This window comes from Haemorhous mexicanus, chromosome 5 (genome assembly GCF_027477595.1).
Source record: "Haemorhous mexicanus isolate bHaeMex1 chromosome 5, bHaeMex1.pri, whole genome shotgun sequence".
In the NCBI taxonomy this organism is placed as follows: Eukaryota; Metazoa; Chordata; class Aves; order Passeriformes; family Fringillidae; genus Haemorhous; species Haemorhous mexicanus.
Window position 1 is genome coordinate 31,716,575 of NC_082345.1, and position 25,048 is coordinate 31,741,622.

The window sequence follows — 25,048 nt, forward strand, 5'->3', positions numbered from 1 at the left end:
GCCATGTGGTAGCTTCTTCACATATGCACAGTAGGAAGCATTTGTGTTTTTCTAGCTGATATTAAATTATCAGCTAGAATGGATTGTAGGAGAATAGAGATAGTGCTGCAGGCAGTCTTGCCCCTGATAAGTTGCAGCTGTGTAAGGCAGGTGAACAGCATTGAAGGAGAAGAAGCATGGAATGCTGATGTGTATTGACCAATCATGGAGGTGTTATGCGTGTGAGAGAAAAGGTACAAAGGGTTAGGAGGAGAGAGGTGGTGTTGGCACTAGCAGGTTGTGCTGTGAGAGGAAGGAGCCTGTATTGCTTGGTGCTGCTTGTGGGATTGTAACAGAGAGAGGGTATGAAGGCTTTAATAAACTGGTGATGCTTGCTACCATCTTTGCTAATCTTTTGAGTCCTTGTCAATCAGGGGAAGTTTTTAGATAACAAGGGGCTGACACTGGTGTCAGTCATGTGACTGTTGTCAAATTGGTGCCCCATTTTAGGGGTGAGTGACAACAAATGGTACCCTGCGTGAGGAGTGACCAACAGCACCCTCATACTGTTTTCATGCATTTTGCTTTGCTTGCTCGTCTGTAATAATGTACTTTTTTTTTTCTTTTTTTTTTTTTTTTCCTTTTGCTGGGACAGTGTGGAACACATTTTACTGCCTCTTTGCGTTGCTAGCCAGTACTGAATCACTTTTTTCCTTTGCAGTTAAACAAAGACATAAACACCAAAAAGGCTACAGCGTAATCATTTTTATGCTTGTTTATAAAGGTGACTTCTTGTGCATTCCTTCTTCTCATTCTCCTACCCTGCTACTACTGACTCATTTACATGGTGAATGAAGATGCCAAAAGTATAATCTAGAGCAGTCTTATATTCCTGGTGATAGACTAGTGCACAGAGATGTGAATCTTTTTGCACTTGCTTACCATCAGTAGTATTATTTCTGAAAGAAATAGATAGCTATTACTTTTAAAAGTAAATGTCAAAATATGCCATATTTTAGATGCAGTGCAGTGTGTGATTGCTGTATTTGGGTTACTCATGTACTGAAAACAGTTTTCTTACAGGTATATCTTTGTATATGCTCTCTTCTTCATTTATGTGAAAGCTAGGCTCTTCTCATGCAGGCTAACTGCTGCCAGTTATCTGAGAATTAAAAGCTGTTCTTTCCCCTTAGGTAGAAGCATGTCAAGGAGATTTAAGTACACTGGCAAATGTGGTGACTTCTTTAGCAAATCTCAGTAAATGCAAAGACGTGTCACAAAGCAGTACAGAGCTATCCATGATCGAAAATTTGAGTAATGGAGATGCATCATTATCTGAACTCAAGCAAGAAGAACAAGCTAGTACTGATGTTACAAGGTAAGGCATGTTACACTTAAAAATTCTGTCCTTTTCAAGAGAAGGTCTCTGTCAATTCAGACCAGGCAATTAGTTAAATCATCACAATGTAGGAGATTTATCTGCTTTAAAGTAAAAGTAATATCAGCGTAAGCTCTTGTAGAAGCAAATATTGTAAGATTCTTCCAAGTGAAATTAAAAGAAAGTTCCATTAGAGAAATAAATCCTTTTAGTTGTTTGTACTTGAAATTAATTTCAGTGTAAATGTTACAGCTGATTTTCTTACCTTTTGGTTGGCCATACTAAGGTGGGCCTTAGTTAGGTCTTGTACCATAGTTTTAGTACTTTGCGTCATCCTGGAAAACTTGTTCTTAAGCTATCTCATCTGTGTTAAGTGCTTGTTACTATTAATCACCTTAAAAGCTTGAAAAGCATTTTCCTCTTACACAAGGGAAGGTACAGAATTGTCACTACCAATATTAATGCATTCACTGAGTATCTTACAAACTTGTGTTTAGCACTGGTTTTAACTGAGCCATTGTTTTGAGCATATGTATAAGATGTATATGCAGAACATTCACAGTTTTTCCATCAATCACAATCCTGTTCTTCTTTGGTTGTCATCTCATGCAAGCTTCTGACTGCTGTCCCAGCAATATTCTTTTACACACCACCTACATTTTACATTCTGTTCTGAAAGTGTGTGTGGAGTAAATCCATTAAGGGGAAAAAGGTGGGCATATAGTAGCTGAAATATCTGATTTCCCCTGTGGTCTCTACTGCTTTGTGTAATTGCAAGCAGATTACATTTTTTCTGCTCCTTTCTTTTTACTGCTTAGAAAGCCAGTCTGACTTTTTATAGATGCTGATTTGGGCCTTTGCTGTGTCCTCCTTGGTAAGGAATGTTAGAATATGCTGTGTAAGTGGTATTGAATGAATTGAATTGGTAAGGAATGTTAGACTATGCTGTGTAAGTGGTATTGTTACATGTGCTGATTTAATACTATGGCTGTTCAAAGAGAGGTAGAAATCTTGGATTTGCTGGCACTTCCAGATGCTTATTTTTACCAGCTTCAGGGTTTCTGTTCAGTTTTAAAAGTCTGTCTGTGAAAAGGCATCTGGTTCTCTCAGCCAGAGAGCTTGAAAGAGCTCTGACTTGACGTACTCTTGTCAAGTAGGTTACCTAATAGCTGTACAGTGGGGAGGTTCAAGTTAAATACTGCTGTGAAAGGGAAGTTGTTATTCCAAGAGAAACTAAAAATTTTCTCTAAATTACCAAGTTCCCTGTCAGGCCCTATGCCAGCACGATCTAACAGATGCAGATCTTTATTGAGGAAGAAGAATTTAAGGGACTTCAGAGAGCACATTTCTCCCATCCATGCTTTTCATGTATTTTATTCATTGCTTGCAGTAGTTATGATTTCAGTTTTGCTGGCATAGAGTACAGCTTTTGCTGCAAGCACCTTGTTGCTTTTATGTTGTAATTTTATGTGCCTTGTCCTCTAATCCTTCATGATATTATTTCTTTACAGTTTATCTGCAGTCTTATATGTCTGTTGATGAGTGAGCCTGACAAAAAGAGAACCAAAATTATCTGTAGCAAAGGATATCAATACCATATATTTTCATGCTGATTATGCCTTGTTTTCTCACTTTTTGGGCTAGATTTTCATAGCTCCCAGGCAAGCTTTGGTCTAGATTCTCCTTTTCATGGTGTTTTACCTTACAGACCTTGCTTATGTTGGGGCTTTGTGTAGGAAAGGACTCACATTACTGAGCTGTGAGGAAGCAAAGCTGCTGCTGACTTCTGCTGGCTTACTGCTGGCAGTTTATGAGATAGGAGGGAGAAGGTTTCTTTGAAAACAACATTGAAGAGTGACTTGGGAGGAAAGTGTCATGGGCAGACATGATTAAGTGTATGTGCCCACACTATTTTTCTAGCACTTCAACCCTGTGCTAGAATAAATACAGGATAGTGACAGATGCATATGACATTTACCTTTTGGGGAAGGGGGAAGTCTTGTTCTCTTAAATTTACGTCCCTGCCACATGAAGAACCCTGCAGAGATCCTGCTTCTTAAAAAGCAGCTGTCACTGAGCTGCTGTGTTTGCCTATTCTACCTAAGACTGCAAAGTGAATTGTGGAAGACCTGAAACTCAGATCTTCTAGCAGGAGTCCATAGAATAGTTTCTAGAGCTGAGCCATGCATGCCTTCCCTTTGTGCCAGCTTTGTGCATACAGAGACAGAAGATGGCTCAGGTATGTCTGTGTAGTCCACTCGTTTATACCTCAGTCACCTTCATGTGTATACATCAAGGTACACAGGCTAGGGAGGACCAACACGTAGTTCATTTACCATCCCAAGCCTTGAGGCCTCAGCAGCTCTTTCCCTATGATATTTCATTTGGTTGTGTGTAGCTATGTTAAACAGCTCATTTGGTTTTTTGGTTTTTTTTTTTAAGCATGTTAGTGAATTCATGTAGCTAGAGAGTGTGGGGGTAGAGAAGCTGGCCAAGTTCTAGCCCAGATTTTGGCATTAAATCAGTGATTTTAGACTCTGTGGTAATAAACATGTCTATAAACTGAGAATGAGCTCTGCATACAAGCTGATAATCAGCTTCTGTAAAGTTTTCTGGCCTCAGTGCATAATTTTTTCATGCAATACTGTATAGAAATGTTGCTGTTCCCAGGATATGTCATCTGTCTGTAGGCAGTGATCAAGTCTGTATTTTTGATTGAAGGTGTGTCAGTTGTAGTTCTCAGGTGTATTTATGAGCAGAAAAACAACACCTGTTATCAAGCAGCCAAATATTGAGCAATACATCTGTGCTTGTCCTGACATTTACCCTCTAGCATTTGTGCTTGTGACAGCCAAGAGTCACTGCCATGCAGCAGAGGGTACTAAGAGTTGTACTGAAAGTATGGGAGTGCTTTCTCTTACCTATTTTGAAGCAGTCTTTTCAAATAAGGTTGAAAAATCGAACTACAACTCATTACTTAACAAAAAAATAATCTTACTCAGTTTGTGCTTCATATCAGTAAAAGCCTGTAAAATTTATACTTGCACTAAGTGACTGTAACAGCAGTCTGGTGATCATGTCCTCAAAACACTCATGCCAGTATTCTCAGTGAACATCACTAAAGAGATCTTGAAAAGCAAACTGTGATTCAGCAGCACAACCAATATGTCAAAACTGTGAATTTGTTGGCAACTAGTGTAAACATGATCTGCTGCTAATTTCTGTTTCAGAGTTCGATGGAATGTCAGGAAAAGCATGCTACTGACTTTTATTTTCCAAATCTCGGAAACAGACTTCTATATGCAGGTTTCAGACTTGTGCAGGTTCCTCTTAAATTGAAATGGTCTCTAAAATGAAATTTGCTTTTTGTTTGTTTGTGATCTTACAGGGCATTTGATACTCTTGCAAAAGCATTAAATCCGGGAGAGAGCACAGCATGCCAGAACTCTGAAAGCATTGACACCAGTGCACAGCTGCTTGGTGGAGAAACAAGCATGAACATTGTTGAAATAGAGGGGCCACTACTCAGTGATGCTCATGTAGCATTCAGGGTACTGAATACTTTCTTACTGTTGACTGTTTATAGCTATTTTGACATAGTGATGTACAATAATAATCTGACTAAGCTTTATTTTGAATTTCTTAGAGGAGTATTTGTTCAGGTATTGGCATTAATTTCCAGTTACTGAACTGCTTTTGTTCGCTGGTTAATTCTTTGTTTGGGAGAAAGTCCTGCACTCTGCAATGGTTTAGCTGCACTGTTTATTTTATGGTTTCTTACCTTAAAAATACTGGGTAAGCCATACAAAAGGATTTACATAGACAAAGTATTTGCATGAAGCAGAGTCAGCATTTCATTGCATGAAGCAGAGTCAGCATCCACATTCTCACTTGTTAATGGGTGCATCTGATACAATCTGCAACTGGATTTTGAGACCTTTAAATGTATTTGTCAGTTTCTTGTTTATGTAGATACCCTATTTTAGCATGGTAGTAATTGACTTAAATACAATTGCTGTGTTAGTTAGCCATATATTTTCTGGATTTATTTCTCATTTTACCAGCTTGCAGGAATTCCTTCTATCTTTTTTTTTTCATAATCTTATTTTTTCATGGATGAATCGAAAAGCTTGGTCATCTGAAAACTTAGTAACAGGTATTTGGTTAAACTTTACCCCTCTTACCAGCATCTCTTTTGATCATTCAAATGAACATCTCTAATGCGAATGTCAGGGTTTTTTTTTTAAATTGCATTAGCCAGAACATTGCATTAAAAATACTAATTTCTGAAGACAGAATTACATATTGTAAGCTTTTTAGGGTGGAATCTCTTTCTTCACATATGCAGGTAACATCACTAATTTTACTTACTAACATTGTGAAGGGTCCTTTATGATGTGTGTTGGTTATGTTTTTTGGACTTGGGAGCAGCTGTGTATTAGGTATTTTACTTAAACACTAAAAGATTTCTCTTGTATTTCTTTGTAAAATATTAATTAAAAGTTAAAAAAAAAAAGTTCTGTGAATTAGAATTCTCACACACACATTCTCTCTCTCCAGGAGTTGTAATTCCTCTAATGTAAGCAAGTTCATTCCAGTTACAATGATTCTTTTCTCTTATTCTTTGAGAATGTCTTAGAAGTTGAGTTTTGAGTTTTTCCATCTCCCGTTGTCCCAGACATGAATCTCTATGAACAAATCAAACTGTTTTGTTGCTGTGTAGTTATTTAACATACAGCATGTAATCGTGTGACTAATAATGCAAAAGGGAGCCATTCAGTTTTGTTGGGATTATACTTTTCTAATTAATGAACAATTTTATTTTTTTCACTTAGAAGAAACTCAAAGGACTGATTTCTTCCTAAACATATTACGAAGAAAGTAAAATAACTATCTTACACTTTCTTCTTTTTTATTTTTTTCCTCCTACTTTTTTTTGTTTTGCAGCTCACCATGCCTTCTCCTATGCCTGATTATCTTAATGTTCACTATATTTGTGAGTCTGCCTCCAGGTTGCTTTTCTTGTCCATGCACTGGGCACGTTCCATTCCATCTTTCCAAGCTTTGGGGTAAGTGTTCCATTTATTCACTTACGTTGTGCATATGTGCTTTTGAATTTCTGGTTTTTGCTATCTTCTTCAGGGACTTGTAAAAATATAAAACTGTTAATTAAAATTGTTATAAATCTTAATTGTAAGGTAAATTTTCTGAATTAAATCTACTTCCAATTTGGGTCCAAATTCAGGGCTTGGTTGGGTTTTGTAAGAAAAAATAGCAGATTTAGAACAATCAAATGGCTGCACACTGCTGCTTCTTAAAGTATTTTGAGAAAGTAGAATTTCTATCAGCTTTTTAATAGCTACATCTCTATGCTACATCCTGATGCTTATTAGGCAATCACCAAAAAGAAGCTCCTGTCTGAATCCCCAAAATTTTTATCCTTATAAGGTGAATTACTAGTAATAATCTTGGCTTTAATAACCTACATGAACAAAATGGTTTGCTAGATTCTGCAGACATTCAGAATGAAGTTGTCTAATTTCAGAAGATTTGCCAAAAATAGTCTCCTGTAACCAAAAGGTAATTCTAACTGTTCTTTTTACAGTTTGTATAACATCCTGCTTCTCAATCAGAATTCAGTGTATCACTTAAGTTCAATTTTGTAGTCCATTGCTGATCATCATAAAAAAAGTCCAAACTGCATGGGAAAAACTGATTTATCCTATACTCAAAAGTAATTTTATGAAGATACATCAAACAAATAAAGATACTGTATCAGCTCTGACACAAATGGTGAATAAATCATGATAGTTTGTTCTCATCTCAGTGTTTCTGTTTAATTCAATATCAAAATAGCCTGTGACTGGCAGCAAAGAGAATTCCTTTTTTAAAATAAGGGATTGTCCCCTTTTTCAGGAAAGCTGTCAAAAGCAGGATGATCTGTGATTACCATTTGTGTTTGCTTAGATGCTTCAGCCAAATTATTTACACTTTTTAAGGAAAGATACTGTATTGTGTGTAATTAAACCTGTGTGTTGGAGAAGGAGAAAGGAATATTGTATAAAGAATAGTAGAGGTAAAAAAATAGGTAAATATGATGTTTTATTCTGGTAGTAATTGTTGACCTGCAGAATTATAAAATGCATAACAAATAAATATAGTACATTATGTCAAAAGGGTTTTGTTACAGAGAGACAAGTGCAAATTAGTACAAATTGGTATTCTAACAGAAAATGGGAATTGCTTCTTAAAAATAAAATGTAGTACAGAAGACCTCTCTGTCCAAAAAAATTTAGCTAGAAAAATCTGCACCTGTTCTTTTTATCTGTTATTTCACAATATATTTTTCTGCTTAAAAAATGTGGAGGAGTAAGCTGCCATAATAGTGTTAATATTCACCTGTAGTAGCATTTAGAGACCCAATCAAGATCATGGGCAACAGTATATAAATAACATACATTCAATTTTTCTTTGAAGCGCCTAAAATGCAAACTATTTTCAAGTGGAGATTTATTTGAAATTAATGCAGCCTTTATAGTTGGAGTACATTATATCCTATAATTTTGGCTTTCAGAAGGGTGACTCATTTCACTTTTAAACTGAAGAGAAATTCATGGAGCATGATGAGTAATGGTTTTGTAAGGAAGATGGACAATTGTACCTAGGTTGTTTCCTCCTCAGGCAACATTCTCCTTTAGTCACAGCAGGATAGTTGTCTTTGACCTAATGATGTAGTTAATGATGCCAGATATTGATTTGCTCATCTTCCTGCATGGGCATGTTTGTTCACAAGAGAGTTTCATACTGAAACCTTCACCAAGCTAGTTACAGCCTGTTAGTTTTGTGAGGCTGCTTAAGCACACTTAAGAACTGGTTCTGGTGTAACTTTGATCAGCCATAAAGATGCTGTAGATGATATGTTTATCTGCATACATCTATCAGAGGAGTAGCCAGTACACCCTATTTTCAATAGTGCTCAGCACAGTCTCTCTCATTATGTTAAAGGAGATGAACAAAGATGTGACAAATATGTGCAGAAACTGCATGTACAGTATCATATCTACCATAACAAGAACTGAATCATAATGAAAATATTGCTCTCAGTAAGCTCTTTGTAATCCAGTTAAGGACAAGTCTGTGTTCACCAGTCATCTGGCATCTTAGTATTGCACTAAATCATCAGAACTGTTCCTGAAGATTATATCTGCATTCGTCAAAATTCCATTCCACTGTATTTTTGTAGTTGAAATCCTAGCTTTAATATGCTTTTCTTCTTTGATAGATCTTGTACTTCTTTTAAATTTCCATTATTTGTATTCACTGGCTAAAACTGTGAAACGTCGTACCTGAATTTGACTCCTCTCTGGTGGGATTTGCTTTCTAAGGTACTGAGCTCTTGTTCAGCTCTGTGAGTTAGAGATGCTTGGCATAACTGAAAGTTAGGTTACTAATACGAAAGTGGCTGAGTATTAATTGATATATTTAATTTAAGCTGCAGCAAATAAATCCTTATGACTATTATTTATACTTTGAAGCCTGTATTTCAAGTGTTATTCCAAACTTGAAAGGGATGCAGACGGTAGCAGTCAGGAAGCTCAGAAGCTTGATCACACATGTTCCATTTCACCTGTATCTTCAGTTAAAAATTATACCAACCTGTCAGTTTTCAAGTGGAAAAAACAAACCACCAAAACCCGTGAGTCTCTTCTACATCCACAATACAGGAACAGTGTAATCTTTTTTAGTCCATGCATATAAATGTTGTCCCAAATCCTAAGAAGACTAGCATGATGGAGTACACTGTGACAGTTGTCATTTACTGTGACAGTTGTCATTTACTGTAACTTCAGCTTGCTTTTGTAATAGAAGTCTATCTCCTTTTAGGTCATTTAAACAAAAAATGTATTGCTTTACAAAAGTCACTTTAAACAAGGTGTTTTAATTCTAGCAAAGAAAAATTATGCAGAACTTCATTTTGGTGTTGGTTGTAATGATTGAATTAGATTAATGTTTTATGAAGTGTTCTTCAAATTTAAAAAAATGTGTGAATGCAAATGGCCGGTTTTGTTAAATTATTGTGTTTTTTAATAGACAGGATAACAGCATATCATTAGTAAAAGCCTGCTGGAATGAACTTTTTACACTTGGTCTAGCACAATGCTCACAAGTTATGAATGTGGCAACGATCTTAGCTGCTTTTGTTAATCACCTTCAAGGCAGTTTACAACAAGGTAAGGTGTATACTGTGCACATGCCAGACTTGGGGAATTACTGGATATTTTTTGAGTTTTGAAGTGCACGGAAGCTCTTTGTTTATCCTTCAGTTGTTATTGTAAATTTACTGTTTAAAGAATTTCATGTTAGTATTGAAGCAAAATGATACTAGCAACTACAGTCCCCAAGGTAGAATTTTTTAGCACTTTTGCAAAAGTCAGCTATAATATATATATAATATAATATATAATACAATATTTCACTCCAGATAAAAAAAAACACCTCACTTTTAAAAAAAATTTTGTGTATTGTATTGTCTCTTAGTGTTCTGCTGTCTGTTAATATCATCAGCCCAAATTAGGAATATTTTGGGCAGCATCAATGTTAAGAACACAGGAGTACTGTGAATAAGATTCCTCTATAAAGGATACAAAGTAAAGAATGACCCACCTGTCCTTGTTCTTCATAGCTGTGACACAAAGCAGCTGAATGCCAACTTGGTGATACAGTTCCTTTGGATAACTTGGCTTGTTGACTTCCATGTATTAGTTTTAGTCTTCATGGAAGTCTTCAACAGATCTCCACTAAGTACACTTCTTTCCTTGCTAATCCAATGTCCTGCATCTTTGGCATATTTTTCATTCAAATGAGGGACATATCAGTTGGCCTCTTTTATGATAAGGTAAGTAAATAATTATTTCCAAGGGGTTTTTGTTATTTAAAAACATCCACAAGATCCTCCTGTAATTAACCATAGTTTAAAACAAACAGATCAAATCATGAGATCAGCTGGATCAGCTAAAGATACTAACAAATCTCCGATTCTCTCTAGCAGAGAAAAATGGGATCTGGGAATTTTAGTGTATGTAAAATTTGAAATATGTTTACCAGAAAAGGTATTGTCATAGTAAGTCATGTTTTTATCATTATTAAAAATACATATTTCTACCACTTAAAATGGGAATCCAGGTTGACAGCAAGAACCAGTTGTGCAGTCTGCCAGCTGCAGTATCTCCAAGAGATACCAAGTTTGTGGAGTCTAGAGACTCTAGTTTGATGGGTTTTGCGGGGAATGGAGTTTTCAGGCTGCTTTGCTATTGCTAACTCAAGGGGAACAGCTCTGCACCAACCACATTCCCCTCAGTGTAAATCAGGGGAGATGAACAGTTCTCCTTTCCCAGCAGTGGCATGGTCTCTGACTAAACAACCCATGGAGCTGGACACTGTCCTACCATGTGGCACCTGATCCTTAGGTGCCACATGGACAGCAGTAGCAGTGTATGCTTTACTTACAAGTAGTCTCTTCCTTCCTTGAGCACAGGTCAGCAGTAGCAGTGTATGCTTTACTTACAAGTAGTCTCTTCCTTCCTTGATCATTTCAAGCTCTAGTCCATGCCTGATAACTGGAAGCATTAGCAGGAAGAGCCTAATTGGAAGAGGTGGAAAAAAAGAGTTAATACTCCATAATTGCTGGTGTCAAGATTATTCAGACCTAATAGGAATTTATAGATGGCATAGATTTCCCTTTGTTTGAATCTAGTAAAATAATTATTTTTCAAATTCCAGTGTGACCACATTTTTTGCATGTGTGTTAACTTGGGAATTTTTCTTATGTGTGTCTTGATTTAGATAAGCTGCCAACAGACAGAGGAAGACTAGTAATGGAGCATGTCTTCAAACTGCAAGAGTTTTGTAACAGCATGGTTAAACTGTGTCTAGATGGATATGAATATGCATATTTGAAAGCAATCGTCCTCTTCAGTCCTGGTATGTAATTATTCCAAATGTAACATTTTAATCTGTGCTATTTGTTTCCGTGTACCTATTTCATTATACGCAGTTACTGCCTCATTTTTTGAGGAATCTTGGAAGGTTTCTAAGGACTGTAGGAAGAGGAGGGTTAATCTTCTAATGTAAACAACTGAATGTTGCTTTGGGGATGTTTTTTGCAGGGGGAGACTTTGATTCTTTTTATGTGTAGATTTTTATTTGTGGCTGTGCCACTCATGCTTTTTGTTGTTTTGGGTTTGTTTTGGGTTTGGGATTTTGGTTAATTTGTGTTTTTTTTCTTTTCATTTATTTATTTATTGCTTTAAATTTTGTACCTCCTTTCTGGGGTACATTTTTTGAAGACCGGCAGTTTAATTTTCTGAAGTGTTGCTCTAGCACATCCAGATGAGATGGATTGAAGTTGGGATTTTAATATATGAAAGACTATCTGGGCATCAGTTCTCACATTCAGAATTACAGAAACATCACCTCTCCCCCACACAGACAATGCATATAGCATTTCTGGTGAATGAGCACTACAAACATTCACTTACGTTATTATTTCTGTCTTCTAAACAGTATTTGCTTAATGTACTCTCAGTAGCATTACTAGGCATACTTTAGACAGTGAAGGAAATATAACTTTATTTCCCTTCTGGGTGATTAGTTTACAATAGGGAGGAAAGAGTCCTCTGGTTGTGGTAGATACTTACTGAGTAATTACATTGTGTATCCCTTATGCCTGGATGTAGAAAGATGCAAAATTAGTTTTCATACTTGGAAGTTGCAGAATTGACTCTTCACAAAAGGCGTTTAGGTATTGTATCAGTATCCTGCAGGCCTTAGAATCATCATTCAGAACTGGGATTTAATACAAAGCCAAATCAAGTCTTTTGATGAAAGAAAAATGTGCAAATCTCAAGTACTTCCTCTATCTCCAAGAGTTTTTCACTCTCACATTTAGAAAGTAACTCTTCAGTTACTCCATTTCACATTAGAAGGTGTTAAAAGTACCAGCAGCTTCCTTAATCCTTGTTGCTCTGCCTTTTGTAGATGCTGATGTCCTGTAGAAAAGATTGGAGTGGATGTTAAAATGCTCACAGAATCTTAATGACCCCTGTCAGTAGTGTAGGACATGGAGGAGATCTGGGTATTTGGTTCTTGTCAGTTCTGTAGGCTTATTAGATCCAAGAAAAACTTTCTTTTTGCATTCAGCTGCAGTTCACCCTTACTTAGAAAAAATAGTTTAGGTGAGAAAATCTTTTAGAACTTGAGACTTCCAAAATGTAAATTTTAAACAGGTTTTCTAATAAATAGAATTCATATATTGTGAGATTCTTGCTTTGCAGTTTCCCTCAGATTTGCATGGTCTTTTCTGTATGTAGTATCTACCAGTAAAAGTGGCAGCATCAGCAGGAATTCATGGTGTTCATCAAAGTGCACAAACAAAGCCCTGCATATCTTACATTGCTACCTAAGTATATAATTCTGTATCTACCTATATATATATATATATATATATATATATATATATATATATATATAATTTTATATCTATCTGTTTATGTATATATAGCAATAATGAAAGACTTCTGACATGAAAAACATTCATGCAAATGAAAGGTGGTATAAGCAGAGTCAGAACCCTTCAGAAAAGATGATTAATTTCCAGAGGAATTCCTATTGTGATATTTTTCTATTGTGGATCACTAAAGAAAATCAGATCCTGGGTGTTTTACTCTAAGACATAATCCTGCTGTCAGTCCTTATGACCACGAGAGTCTTGCATGGTTCTGTGTATTTGCTTGTACAGTTCACTGCATCACTGAAACAATTTCAGTTTCCTGATAAGCAGGACTCACCATTAAACACACTAAGTTTAAACACAATATTAAGCAAGCTTGAAAATCTTTGCAGTTTTCCTTTTCTGCTGAGGATTGAACAGTTATTACAGAAGAGACTTTCTTTAAGTGGATGGTCAGAGGGTGTTTGCTGGTTTAATTTTAATAAATAATACTTGCAGGAGATAAAATTCTCCTGCAAGTGTTCTTACCTCAAAATAATCCTTTTCTTGGCATTCCTATACAAAGAACAGGCAGAGGTTACTTCAGGAAAGAAACGAAATTGTGGGAGAATACCTCAAGTCCATTTTTGTAGAATTATGTCCACTAGGATTTATGATAGAATCCTCTGGCCTGTGTGGAAAAATCAATTCTGTTAGACGCCAAAAAATACTTCTTGAGGAATCTTGCACTTGCAAAGTAGTATTTACCTATTTCTTTGGTCTGAAGTTTGTCTCCTTCCAGTTTGACAAGACAAAAGGTAGAAGGAAAAATACCTTGGGAAAAGACAATAGTCCAGTTACATGACTGAGAGAAATTTTCTTTAGCTGGTGTTTTCAAATTCACATTACTAATGAGCAGTTTCTTTAATGGCAATATGTTGTCAGTACTCTTGACCCTTGAGCCTTATAACAAAATCTTCATACACGTGAAAGTCATGTTTGGTACCTTGAACAGAAGGGATGTCTTGGCAATGACTCACAGGCCAGAAATTATAATTGCAGGGATTTTACTGCTGTGCTGCAGGATGAGGCTGGGCTGTGCATGCAGCAGAGCCCTAAGGTCAGAATCTCCTGCTTTAGTAAGCCCTGGTGATTCAGCTGTGCCAAGCCAGCTGTTTGATTACCACAAGACAGCCTTGGGCAAAGAGATTAGTGTAAAGGGTGTGCCAAGACGACTTGACATCCTTCTAAATGGCTGCAAGTGTACAAGCAGTGGTCTTCAAACTACTGTTTCCAGAAGTTGACTTCTTGCTGTGTTCCTGACATGCCTTTAAAAGCAGCAGCATGAAGTGATGCCTTTGGCACATCAACTCTAACTCTTCATCTGTGTGATTTGTCATGCTAGCATGACAGTAAGATTTTTACATTCAGATAGCTGGATAACAAAATTACAGACCATGGTGAGAGTTCAGAATTACTGCATAATAATTTCCGAGGGTGACTTGGCAGTTGTGTCCTTTCATTTTAGCAGCACTTATATTTTGAGTAAGTTCAAATCACTGCTAAAAATTATGATTACCACATTTGAAATTTTGGCACAAAATAGTTGAGAAAGGCTTGTATGTAGCAGAGTGTTCTATCTGAATTCAAAAAGCATTTGGACAGTGCTCTCAGGCACATGATGCTATTCTTGGGGTGTCCTGTGCAGGCCCAGGAGTTGGACTCTGATACTGATGGGTCCCCTCTAACTCAGCATATTCTATGATTCAGTGTGTTTTGTACATGTCTTAAGAAACAGTTCACAGCTTTTTATTCTGCTTCTTCCACTGATTTTAATTTTATACTTCACTTTTCACCTAAATATTATTTCTGCATCCAATGTTCCAGGAGGTGTCAGTGTGTTGAAACAATCCTGTTTTACTGCTACACAGAGAACAGAGTTGTATCACCAAGATTAACATAAACATTGCAAGCACTGAATTTATTTGAACTCTTTCAAATGTCTGATTTTATTTATGGAAAGTTAAATAAAATATAAATGTAAAGAAAGAGAAATATAAGGAGGTGAAGTAGTGTCTACCACTAAAACTGAGTTGCTGCAGCTACCACATAATTATTTCAGTATGTTGGCAACTGGATAGCCTGTATGGATGTTAGTTTATTTTCTGTAGAACAAGTATAACAAAGAAGAAGTGGTTGTTTTTTGGGTTTTTTTTCAGATCACCCAGGTCTAGAAAATGTGGTACAGATTGAGAAATTTCAAGAAAAAGCTTACATGGAGTTCCAAGACTATGTTACAAAGGCGTATCCAGATGATACCTACAGGTCTGTATGACTCAGATGCTTACTTGATTTGATTCTCTTTTCAGAGTCACTGATGTGTGCAGTTTTTCATGTAATAGATATATACATTTTCTTCTTACCTCATTAAAATAAAGGAATTACCTTTAGAGCACTTCAAATATTATGCATGTGGTCATACACATTATGTGTAGTATTTTTCATCTCATTATTAATTTATAAAATTAAATATCCAAAATAAAAGTAACATTCAATTTGAATTGCATCTATTTGGAATGTTTCCTCATTTAGTCCTAAATCCAAACATAAATAGTACATGTAGTTGACAGGCATTTGCACATTTTCTGTGCTGTTCAAGACATGACTAAACATAAATTCAATGCCATACTGATTTAAATATTTAAGCCTTTTGTGAACTAGATACAGCAAACTTTGACCAGTGGTGTCCCTTGTCTCTTTTTCCTCTTATTTTGCTAATAATATCACGGAGAACAACACCAAAATCTGTGATTTGCTGAGTAACACTTTTCACCAAATTTGTTTTCTAGACTATCTAGACTTCTTCTGCGATTGCCTGCTCTCAGGCTGATGAGTGCTGCCATCACTGAAGAGCTGTTCTTTGCAGGACTGATTGGCAACGTTCAGATTGACAGCATCATCCCATACATTCTGCGAATGGAGACAGCAGACTACAACTCTCAGATCATAGGTCATGGTGTGTAAAAGGAGCAGTCCAGGATTCTGTACCATGGCAGTCATGGTGATGTACATGCATACCCTGTCTCCAAGAGATGGTCATAAGCCTTCCAATGCACCTTTCCAAAGAAGGCTCATATTCCTCCTTTCCAGTACACTTGGGGAACGTGGTGGAGTGTATTAGGATATAGGATCCCTTCCTATTCTTCTTCTGTCTTCAAGGACTTGTAAATTAACTTGATATCTGAAGAAGGTCAAAAATTGTCCATCCTATTTTTGTAGGTAGACGGACTTGGAATATTTGTTTATGAAGTTCAGGCTTATGAGGAAACTGAAGAAGCTTTGATTGAACTAAGGTATCTCAACTTAGTTTGATGTTTTAGACAAATAAATTAACTTTCCTCTCTGAGCTTTGTTTTCAGTGTTTTGCTGCTAGTTCTTTTTCACGTATCAAATGGAAAATACATAATCAAACATCCTGAAAAGGCCAGTTTCCATGCAGACAAGACCCAGCTTAGTTTTGGCTGTTGTTTTGAAGAGTGATTTGTTTCCTGCTGAATTAAACACTGGATACCATACCCCAAGTGCAGGGAAGTATAGGACGTTCACATTTTAAAATATTCTCATGTTAACATTGCTGCAGCTGATCAAAAGAGAAGCAGCAAAGAGTCAGTAGTGACTGTTTTGAAGATGCAACAGAATACTATATTCTAACAATAATGTGGTAGACAGCAGCTGTTTTATACTATGAAAAATTAACAGCAAAGTGTATACTGCAGGCATTCAAAGACAGCATACTCCTGCTTTTTCACAGTACCCCTCCCTCTTTCACACTCAGTGCCCGGTGATGGAGGCATTCTAGATGCCTCTTAGGTATTGTCCACGTCTTTATTTTTTGTTATGGTTAGCCCTTGGGTATGTATTTCTCTTTTCCAACCAGTCCTTTATGATTACTTTTCAAATTTGAGTTTTCCCATTGCTTAAAGTGAGAGAAGTATCCTAGTGAAAATGGTCTTCTTTAGACATTAGCATTTAGGCATTTCTGAGTCTTGGGTCAAGGCTGAGTTCTATTTAGCATGACCCCTGTCTTTCTCTGGCAAAACTGAGTGAGGAAGAGCCTCACCAAATCAAGAAACACATGCCTGCACCAGAAATTGCCGAGCCAGAAGATCAGATTAAATGGAGGCCTTTTCCCACTCTGCAGTGGCAGTTCCAAGGCCACCCCTAACACCAAGAGACTACAAGATGAGGCTTGGGTTATAAAGTTCTTGAGTTCTGTAGTTTTTTCTCAGCATCTGAGGATCACTACCAGACAAAAAACTTGAGAACTGCCTCTGACCCTGAATTTATGTGTTCTTCTTGATTCCACTAACTGAGCTGCTTGGATCTTTCTCTACCCTAGCTCCATAATTGGAGCCTGTATCATAGAATCACAGGATCAGATGATGGTCGGGGTTGAAAGAGGCCTTAAAAATCATCTAGTTCCAGCCACCTCTGTGGACAGGGACATCTTCCACTAAACCAGGTTGCTCAAAGCCCCACTCAGCCTTGCATTGAATGCTTCTGGTAATGGGGCATTCACAGGTTCTCTGGACAACCTGTTCCAGTGCCTGACCACCCTCACAGTAAAGAATTTCTTAATATCTAATCTAACCTGCTCTCTTTCAGTTTGAAGCCATTCCCCCTTATCCTGTCACTACATGCTCTTTAACAAAAAGTCCCTCTCCATCTTTCTTGTAGGCTCCCTTCAGGTACTGGAAGGCTGCAGCTGGGTAACCCTAAGCCTTCTCTTCTCCAGGCTGAACAGTCTTGGATCTCTTAGTCTTTCCTCATGTAAGAGCCCCAACAGATCCATGCCCTTTCTTTGCTGGGACCCCAGAGCTGGATGCAGCCCTGCAGGTGGGGTCTCACAGGAGCAGAGCAGAGGGGCAGAATCCCCTCCCTGGCCCTGCTGGCCACACTGCTTTGGATGCAGCCCAGGACACCTTTGGCTTTCTGGGCTGTGAGTGCCATTGCTGGGTCATGTCCAGCCTCTCATCCACCTGCATCCCCAAGTCCTTCTCAGCAGGGCTGCTCTCCATCTGTCCATCCCTCAGCCTGGATTGATACCAGGGGCTGCCCCAGGTGCAGCACCTTGCACTCAGTCTTATTAAACCTCATGAGATTCCATGGACCCATTTCTTGAGCCTGTCCAGGTCCCTCTGGATGGCATCCCATCCTTAGGTGTGTCAATCACACCACTCAGCTTGGTGTCATCAGCAAATCTGCTGAGGGTGCACTCGTCTCTGTCATTAAAGAAGATGATAACGCTGTCCTTTATATGGACCCCACATGTCACTGATGTCCCTTGGGATTCTGAGCCACTGATGGATGGTCACAGCCCTCTGGTTGTGACCATCCATCTACTTTCTTACTCATCTAATAGTCCACCCATCAAATCCATCTCTCCAGCTCAGAAAGAGGAATGTTGTGGAGGACCATACTACACAATTGGTCATATCCAATCCCAGAGATCAAAGCACTTAGTGCTGAGGACCCCTGATGGCATGGAACAATGTGTCCGGGCCTTTGCTGTGCCTTTTCTCTGTTGGAACTGGCCGTGGCAGCTGAGTTCTTCTCATGTTACACATTTTGAAGGTTGTAGGGTTCAAGTTCTTTATCTGTGTTTGCTGGAGAGCTGTATGAAAATGACTATCCTGTGCCTCAGGAGGTATGCATCTTATCAGCAGAGTTTCTGTAAATTTGAAGGACTGTTGCTGCCAACCTGCTGTGCTTATTCTCTGCCCATGAGTTAGAGGCCATTTTTGAGCTGTAGGACCAAGTTGCAGATGGGAGGTTGATCATTCTCCAGTTCAGCTCTCCTCAGAAATTCTGACAGTGCTTTCTAGTCCCTTGCTATCCCTAACCCATTTCTGGCCCTAGCAGGCACAAGGGATTTACAGTCCTGTATATTAAAAGTTTGAAGGAAACTGACAACATATTACTTCTGAATATATTTGAGGTAGTTTTCCAGGTATTCCACTAATCTTGGAAGAATTTTACTCTTAATATTCTCCAGATTTATGAAACCCAGGTAATAGTAAGATGGAAATAAAAACCTCCTTTCCTTTGTAATGAAGCACACTATGCAAATCTCTCTCACATCCTTGAAGAAATTTTCCACTTCATAGCTTGAGCCTCAGGTGTGATATGGAATTCTTTGTTTACAGCTGACAAAAAGGTTCAGCTGATGCAGCCTCTCATGTGGTACTGTCCAGCTTTGGAAACAGCTGAGAAAATATCAGTGTATCTACAGATGTAAATTTTCAGCAATTGAATCCTTCAGTTCAGCCATCTTTATTGCTTGAAGGGACCTTGAAAGATCTTTCATTCCAGCCTTCCATGGGAGCAGGACCCCAGAAGAGACAGACTATCTAGTACCTTGTCCAATCACATCTTGCAGTGATTGATTGCTCTCAGCACAGGAAATGTCTGTTAATTGAGATTGTCAAGACTTCCTAAGGAGAGTGGCCTTGGACCCGTGTCAGCCACTTCCCTTAATAATCTAGGGTGGATTTCTTCTGAGCCCATGGATTTCTGTGGGTTGAGCCCTTGCAAGAGGCTGCAGACCAGCTCTTCACCTGCTGGTGGGTTGACAGGTGTGTTGTTGTAGATGCTTGATGCAGTGCTCTGCGGTCCAGCTATGCTGGTAAAGATGGAAGTAAAGATGATACTGAGGAGATCTGCCTTATCAGCATGACTAGTGAGTAGCTTCCCTGCCTTGTTAGGCAATGGCTCTGTATCTTCCCTGAGCTTCTGCTTACTACTCACATATCTGTAGAAACCTTTCTTGTTATTCTTGACATCTTTGGCCAATTTTAGTTCAATCTGAGCCTTAGCATTCCTGCCCACATTTTTGCATGCCCTAGCAAGGTTTTTACTGTCCTTGATGGGTATTTAGCTGCCTTTCCATAGCTAGTATGTATCTTTTTTGTTTGGTTGGTTGGTTGGGTTTTTTGAATTTTAATTGGAGCATTGTTTTGGAGGGGATATCCTCAGAACCTGATTTTCTTTGGATTCCTGTCCTTGTTTTCTCTTTGTGCCCTAATCTGTTTGAATGCAAGTTAACTTCAGTTACACATAGACTGCAACTACCATAGACTGCTGGGTTAAGACTATGTGCTTAGGATGTGTTAACTCACAGAAACCTTGGTCATGTTTCACAAGGTTGTTTAAATTCAGGTGTTTGTATATTGTGAGGGCCAAAAAAACCCTACATTTTATGGTGTTGGATACCTCTGACATTTGGACCTCTAAAGAGCCAAAGTGCATACATACCACACATAGCAAACAGCTCTGGCTACTGGTAAGTGACCTTTTTCCCCCCAAAGTTTTACATTTTTATGATAATAAATTTTCAAGATTGATGTAAAGGTGGAGTACAGCTGATCTATGCTGCCTGCCAAGTAATCTGTTTTGTCTTTATGATGATCTAAAAGATGCATCCCATACAGGAGGTTGTTGTTTCAGTGTTACTTTGCTCAGCAGGATCTTCATTAATTATTTCAGATTATTTCTTTAATCATTCCTAAACTATAAATTCATCCTTTTGATAAGGAATGAGGCATAACGGGGTTTTCTCAGGAATGGGAGCTTTAAAACAGGAAAATACAGGAATCAACATGGTTTTTCCTTATTCATCCATGTTAACCATTACTGTCCTCTAAGAACAATGTAACAGCTCATGGAAAAACCAAACTGTGAAGTTCTGGTTTTGTTTTCGTTGCTTTAAGATAACTGCTTCTAAGTTAAATGAAATATATTGTTACCTTCAGCTGAGACCCTTAGTGTTTCTAACAGCTATTTTTTATAATTACGTGATCTCACATTGCCACCTGTGTGATTTATCATCATTTATAGTCTTATGAATGAAGTCCTTGGTACTGAATGAGAGACTGGCTAATATTACTGGGTTCTGTCAGTACCACTGTCAATACAGTAACAAAAATGTGAATATTGAAGCTTAATCTGCCATGGATATTAAGCTATTTCATTGGTTTTTTGATTTCTTTTCAACTTTAAAATACTTGTCAACTTTTTGATCTTTACGAGCCTTGAGAGTTTTCAGAGCCTGTCAGGATTAACCAAATTGTGGCGTTTACCCACCAAAAACTCTTTGCCAATGAAAGGAGAAGTTTAGTTTCAACAGCTTTAAATTTTCAATGTTGAGAACAAGAAAAATCATTTTAATATAAATCACATGAAAGGAAAAACAGTTTAATACATTTTAGAATCCTATAATTTAAAGACGATAGTACTGTTACACATAATAAGCTTACTAGTTTGAATATTTTTCATGAAACTCTATGTTGCACACATGTATGTGGGTTTAGGTTGCTTGTTTCATACTGCTAAAGTTCCTAGTGCAAGTAATTGTTATATTTAAAACCTTTTTCAAGAGTTCCTTCATTGCAATACCTTCCGTAGTTACAAACCTATCTGTCCATACATTTATTCTTGTTGTGTGATCTTCAGGGTCAGTGAAAGTCAGTCTGTTGTTTTTGAAACTTGTCCTGTGCGTTTTGTTCAGCCTTTGTGGTTTGCTAGTACATCAGTTTCAGTGTAAGCAATACAGTATCACTGTATTTGTCTTGCTGTTGTATAAAGAAAATCACTTTAAATGTCTTGAAACCCGGCTAAATTAGAAAACTCTATTTTGGATGTATTTTTAAAAATAAATGGTAAGTTTCTATTATAGAAAACAATTGCAATATCCTATTATTTGTTAGTGTTTTATACGGATTGTCATATGGACCTAGAACACTCTATATGATTACAAATAGTTTGTGGATCTTTCACATTTTTATTATACAGTGAAGTATTCTTGGTTATATTCAGTCTCTGGGATTTGTGGTAGCTGCAGTATCTTTCTGTTTACTAACCTTTTTGCAATTAACCCTTTGTTTCCATGCTTACTACTTTCTCGCCTATGCATTTGACAATTAATGATTCATTGTAAAATTTAATTTACTAGTGTTTTGGTTTTTAAATGCTGTATGGAAGTATGTATTGTAATGAACCCCGGTCATGGATCTTCCTGTCATATAATGCAATAATGGATATTTGGAAATTAGTATTTGATTCATTATGGATCAGTTTTAGGTTGAAAGTTACAGTATGGTTGAAGAAAGTGTTTTTTCTTTTGAAAGAAACAGACTTCAGATGTTCAAGTAAACTTATCTCAGTTTTAAATAATACTGGATAAATAATGAATTTATTGATGTTTAAACTTGTGAAATCAGCACAAGTTTTGGTCTATTTCAGAACTGAATTCTCAATGATAATTTTAAAAGCGTAAGGTTTTTTAGTTGTTGTCTTCTGTTATAAACTAATGTGGCATTTGCATGGATGTGCAGATAACCCAGAATGTTATCCCGAATGAGAAACTAATTGCCATTCTTTCCGTGTTTGAATTCTGAAATGTTTTTATCATGAAGTAAATCAATTGACACACTGCAGAGAAAAAGTAAGGTGCACTGGTAAAAGTTTGGATAATACAATGTCTTTACTAATTACAGGAGCTGGAAATTAGCATTTAGAGTCTCTTTCTCAAGCAATTTTACTCCGGGCTCTATCTTGCCTCTGTTTTGAAGACAACATTTCTTGATACTTAGAATCACAGAATGGTTTGGGTTGGAAGGAGTCCTAAATATCATGTAGATCCAACCCCTGCCATGGGCAGGGACACCTCCCACTAGACCAGATTGCTCAAAGCCTCATCCAACATGGCTTTGAACACTTCCAGGGATGGGGCATCCACAGCTTCTCTGGACAACCTGTTCCAGTGTCCACTACCCTTATCACCTAGAATTTCATAGGATCATAGAAGGTTGGAAAAGACCTCTAGGATCATTGAGTCCAACTGTTTCATCCTTGTGTCCAATCTACATCTGCCCTCTTGCAGTTTCAAACCATTGCCCATCGTCCTGTCACTACATGCCCTAATGTCTTTCTCCATCTCTCTTGTAGGCCTCCTTTAATTATTAAAAGGCCGCTAGAAGTTCTCCTCAGAGCCTTCTCTAGGCTGAACAACCCCAACTCTGTCTGTCTTCATGGGAGAGAGGCTTAAGCCCTCTGACCATTTTTGTGGCCCTCTTCTGGATCCACTGACTTCTACAGGGCCCTGTTCCCCAGTCAGTCTGCTAATGAGCTACTCTTTCTTCTGCTAGTAACTTTCCACAGCCTTTTGGCCACTTCTGTGGCATTTGACTTCTTCTGTCAACAGACATCCCTAGCACCCAAGCTTGCCTTCCCTCCTAATACCTCTGTCAAATAACTCCAAAGGACATTTCTGTTTAATCATAGAATCCGTCTATGATGTGCTGCTTTGTTTTTCTTCCCATGTGTACCAAGTCTTGTGTGTTAATACATGCTGTGGATAGCCTTACCCTTGCCCTGATACACAGTGGCTAACAGAGAGTAGAGTTTTCTCTTAGGTGAATCTTTATGAGAAGACGTCAGGGTTGTGCATTTGGCTTGAATGTAAGAACCAGTTGTGCCCTCAGAGGCACTGTGTTGCAGGTGCAAGTCATTTGGACTGCTGGAGCATCACCTGGAGCATCTTCAAGTATCAACATCTAGATGCTTAAGGTTTTGGTGGCTGTTGATACTGGTTGAACAAATGCATTTCCTGATTATTTTTGTAATATCTGGATCTTGTAGTAATGCTTGACCAAATATATTTTCAAATTAACTCTGCTTGGATTAAGGGGAGGTGGTGGGGTGCTGATAAGGAGACAGGAATTGTGTTCTGAATGAAATGGTAGGGGAAAAGGGATAGCACAGAAGTGATGTTATGGGAATGCTTTTAACTGAACTGTGGTGGATTTGCCTGTGACAACAGAGAAACCAGATGGAACTGCTCCACCGTGGGTTCTTCTGAGCCTACACAGTGCATTTCACTCAGCAGAACTGTCTGCTGGACATCCAGAGAACCAAACTGCCATGCTCTGAACCTCCTGGCAATACCAACTGCCCAGACAAGAAAGTTGGTGAGCAAGAGACATGTGAGCAGCCAACCCTGTGGCTTTGGTCCTTTGCAGACCTGCAGTCCAGTCCCTTCCAATAAGCTGTTCATGAGGTGTCTGAACTCCTTTATGATGACTTCAGTTCTCCTAGGGTTTTACCAGGGAGCAAACTGAACAGCCACGTCGTTTGGCTAATGAAGGCTCCCTGAGGAACAGTTCCAAAAGGAATTTTTCTTTCACTCTGTAACCAGGAGAATTTTGCCATTGGAAAATCAAAGATGGAGGTAGAGTTATTGCTGGAGAAATAACCCAGACACTTCCCACAAAGGGGCAGGTGTTTTCTAAAAGTGCCAGTAAATTTATTATTCTGAGGCTTTTGAGAGTTAAACTGTTCTCACAGTTTACATACTGAAATGTTTTTGTAAATGATGAAATGTGTACTTTTTTGGTAATATTTCATCGTTCCAGGCTATGAGGTTATCTTCTAACTTTTTCAATCAGTAGAACCCAAGTGACAAAAACTTCTTCCACTGTGTTTTTGGGAAATATATATGGATGATAAAACTAAAAAAATGTTTTAGTGAAAGCATTAGAGATTTCACTGCTTAGATAAAAGTGAGAGACATTGTGGTTAGAGACTGGATTAGATTATTAGATTATTATTGGACACTGAATTTTTGTTGTGGATTGGACTTTGCTTCTGGAATTTTGCAGTTTTAGAAGGATGGGGCAGGAATAAGAGCATAGTATGCTCTTATTTGTTAGTCTTATGTTGGATTTTTTTTTAAATTTAATTAAGGATTTCCATTTTTTGTTGTAAATGGATGTTCCACAGTTGTGAACCACTGCAGAGTAAATTTACATGACTTTCCATACTAAGAACAGAGAAGATGGCAGTGGAATAGGCAAATGTAATAAAGAGAGTTCTTCTAAGGTAAAATGTAAACACTAAATTATTCTGTAGATCAGTTGACTTTTGCACTTTCTGAGAATATATGAACTTCAGTTTTTCAAGATCAATTGTACCACTGAATAAAGCTCTTTAAAACTGAACTAGGATTCAGTGAGATGGTTGTGTGCTAACAAAATGAAGGGAAGCTACGTGTCATCCTTTGATCATTCAGGAAACAGATTTGTTTATTTTCGAAAAATATGTTGTTTGTTATGCTCTAGTAGAAAAGAAGCCAGTTACTTGTGTTC

At 37.8% G+C, this 25,048-nt stretch overlaps 1 protein-coding gene across 9 annotated transcripts in view; it reads left to right on the forward strand.

The window, feature by feature from the left end:
* The window catches only part of NR2C1 (nuclear receptor subfamily 2 group C member 1), a 53,208-nt gene extending 31,622 nt beyond the window's left edge, over window positions 1–21,586 (forward strand). For all 9 annotated transcript variants that reach the window (XM_059846771.1, XM_059846773.1, XM_059846770.1 and 6 more), the window contains 7 exons: window positions 1,173–1,357; window positions 4,746–4,908; window positions 6,305–6,426; window positions 9,449–9,588; window positions 11,201–11,338; window positions 15,065–15,170; window positions 15,695–21,586. In XM_059846771.1, the coding sequence (XP_059702754.1) occupies window positions 1,173–1,357; window positions 4,746–4,908; window positions 6,305–6,426; window positions 9,449–9,588; window positions 11,201–11,338; window positions 15,065–15,170; window positions 15,695–15,869 (1,029 nt within the window). In that variant the 3' untranslated portion in view covers window positions 15,870–21,586. The remainder of the gene's footprint in view (window positions 1–1,172; window positions 1,358–4,745; window positions 4,909–6,304; window positions 6,427–9,448; window positions 9,589–11,200; window positions 11,339–15,064; window positions 15,171–15,694) is intronic.
* The last annotated feature ends 3,462 nt before the right edge of the window (window positions 21,587–25,048 follow it).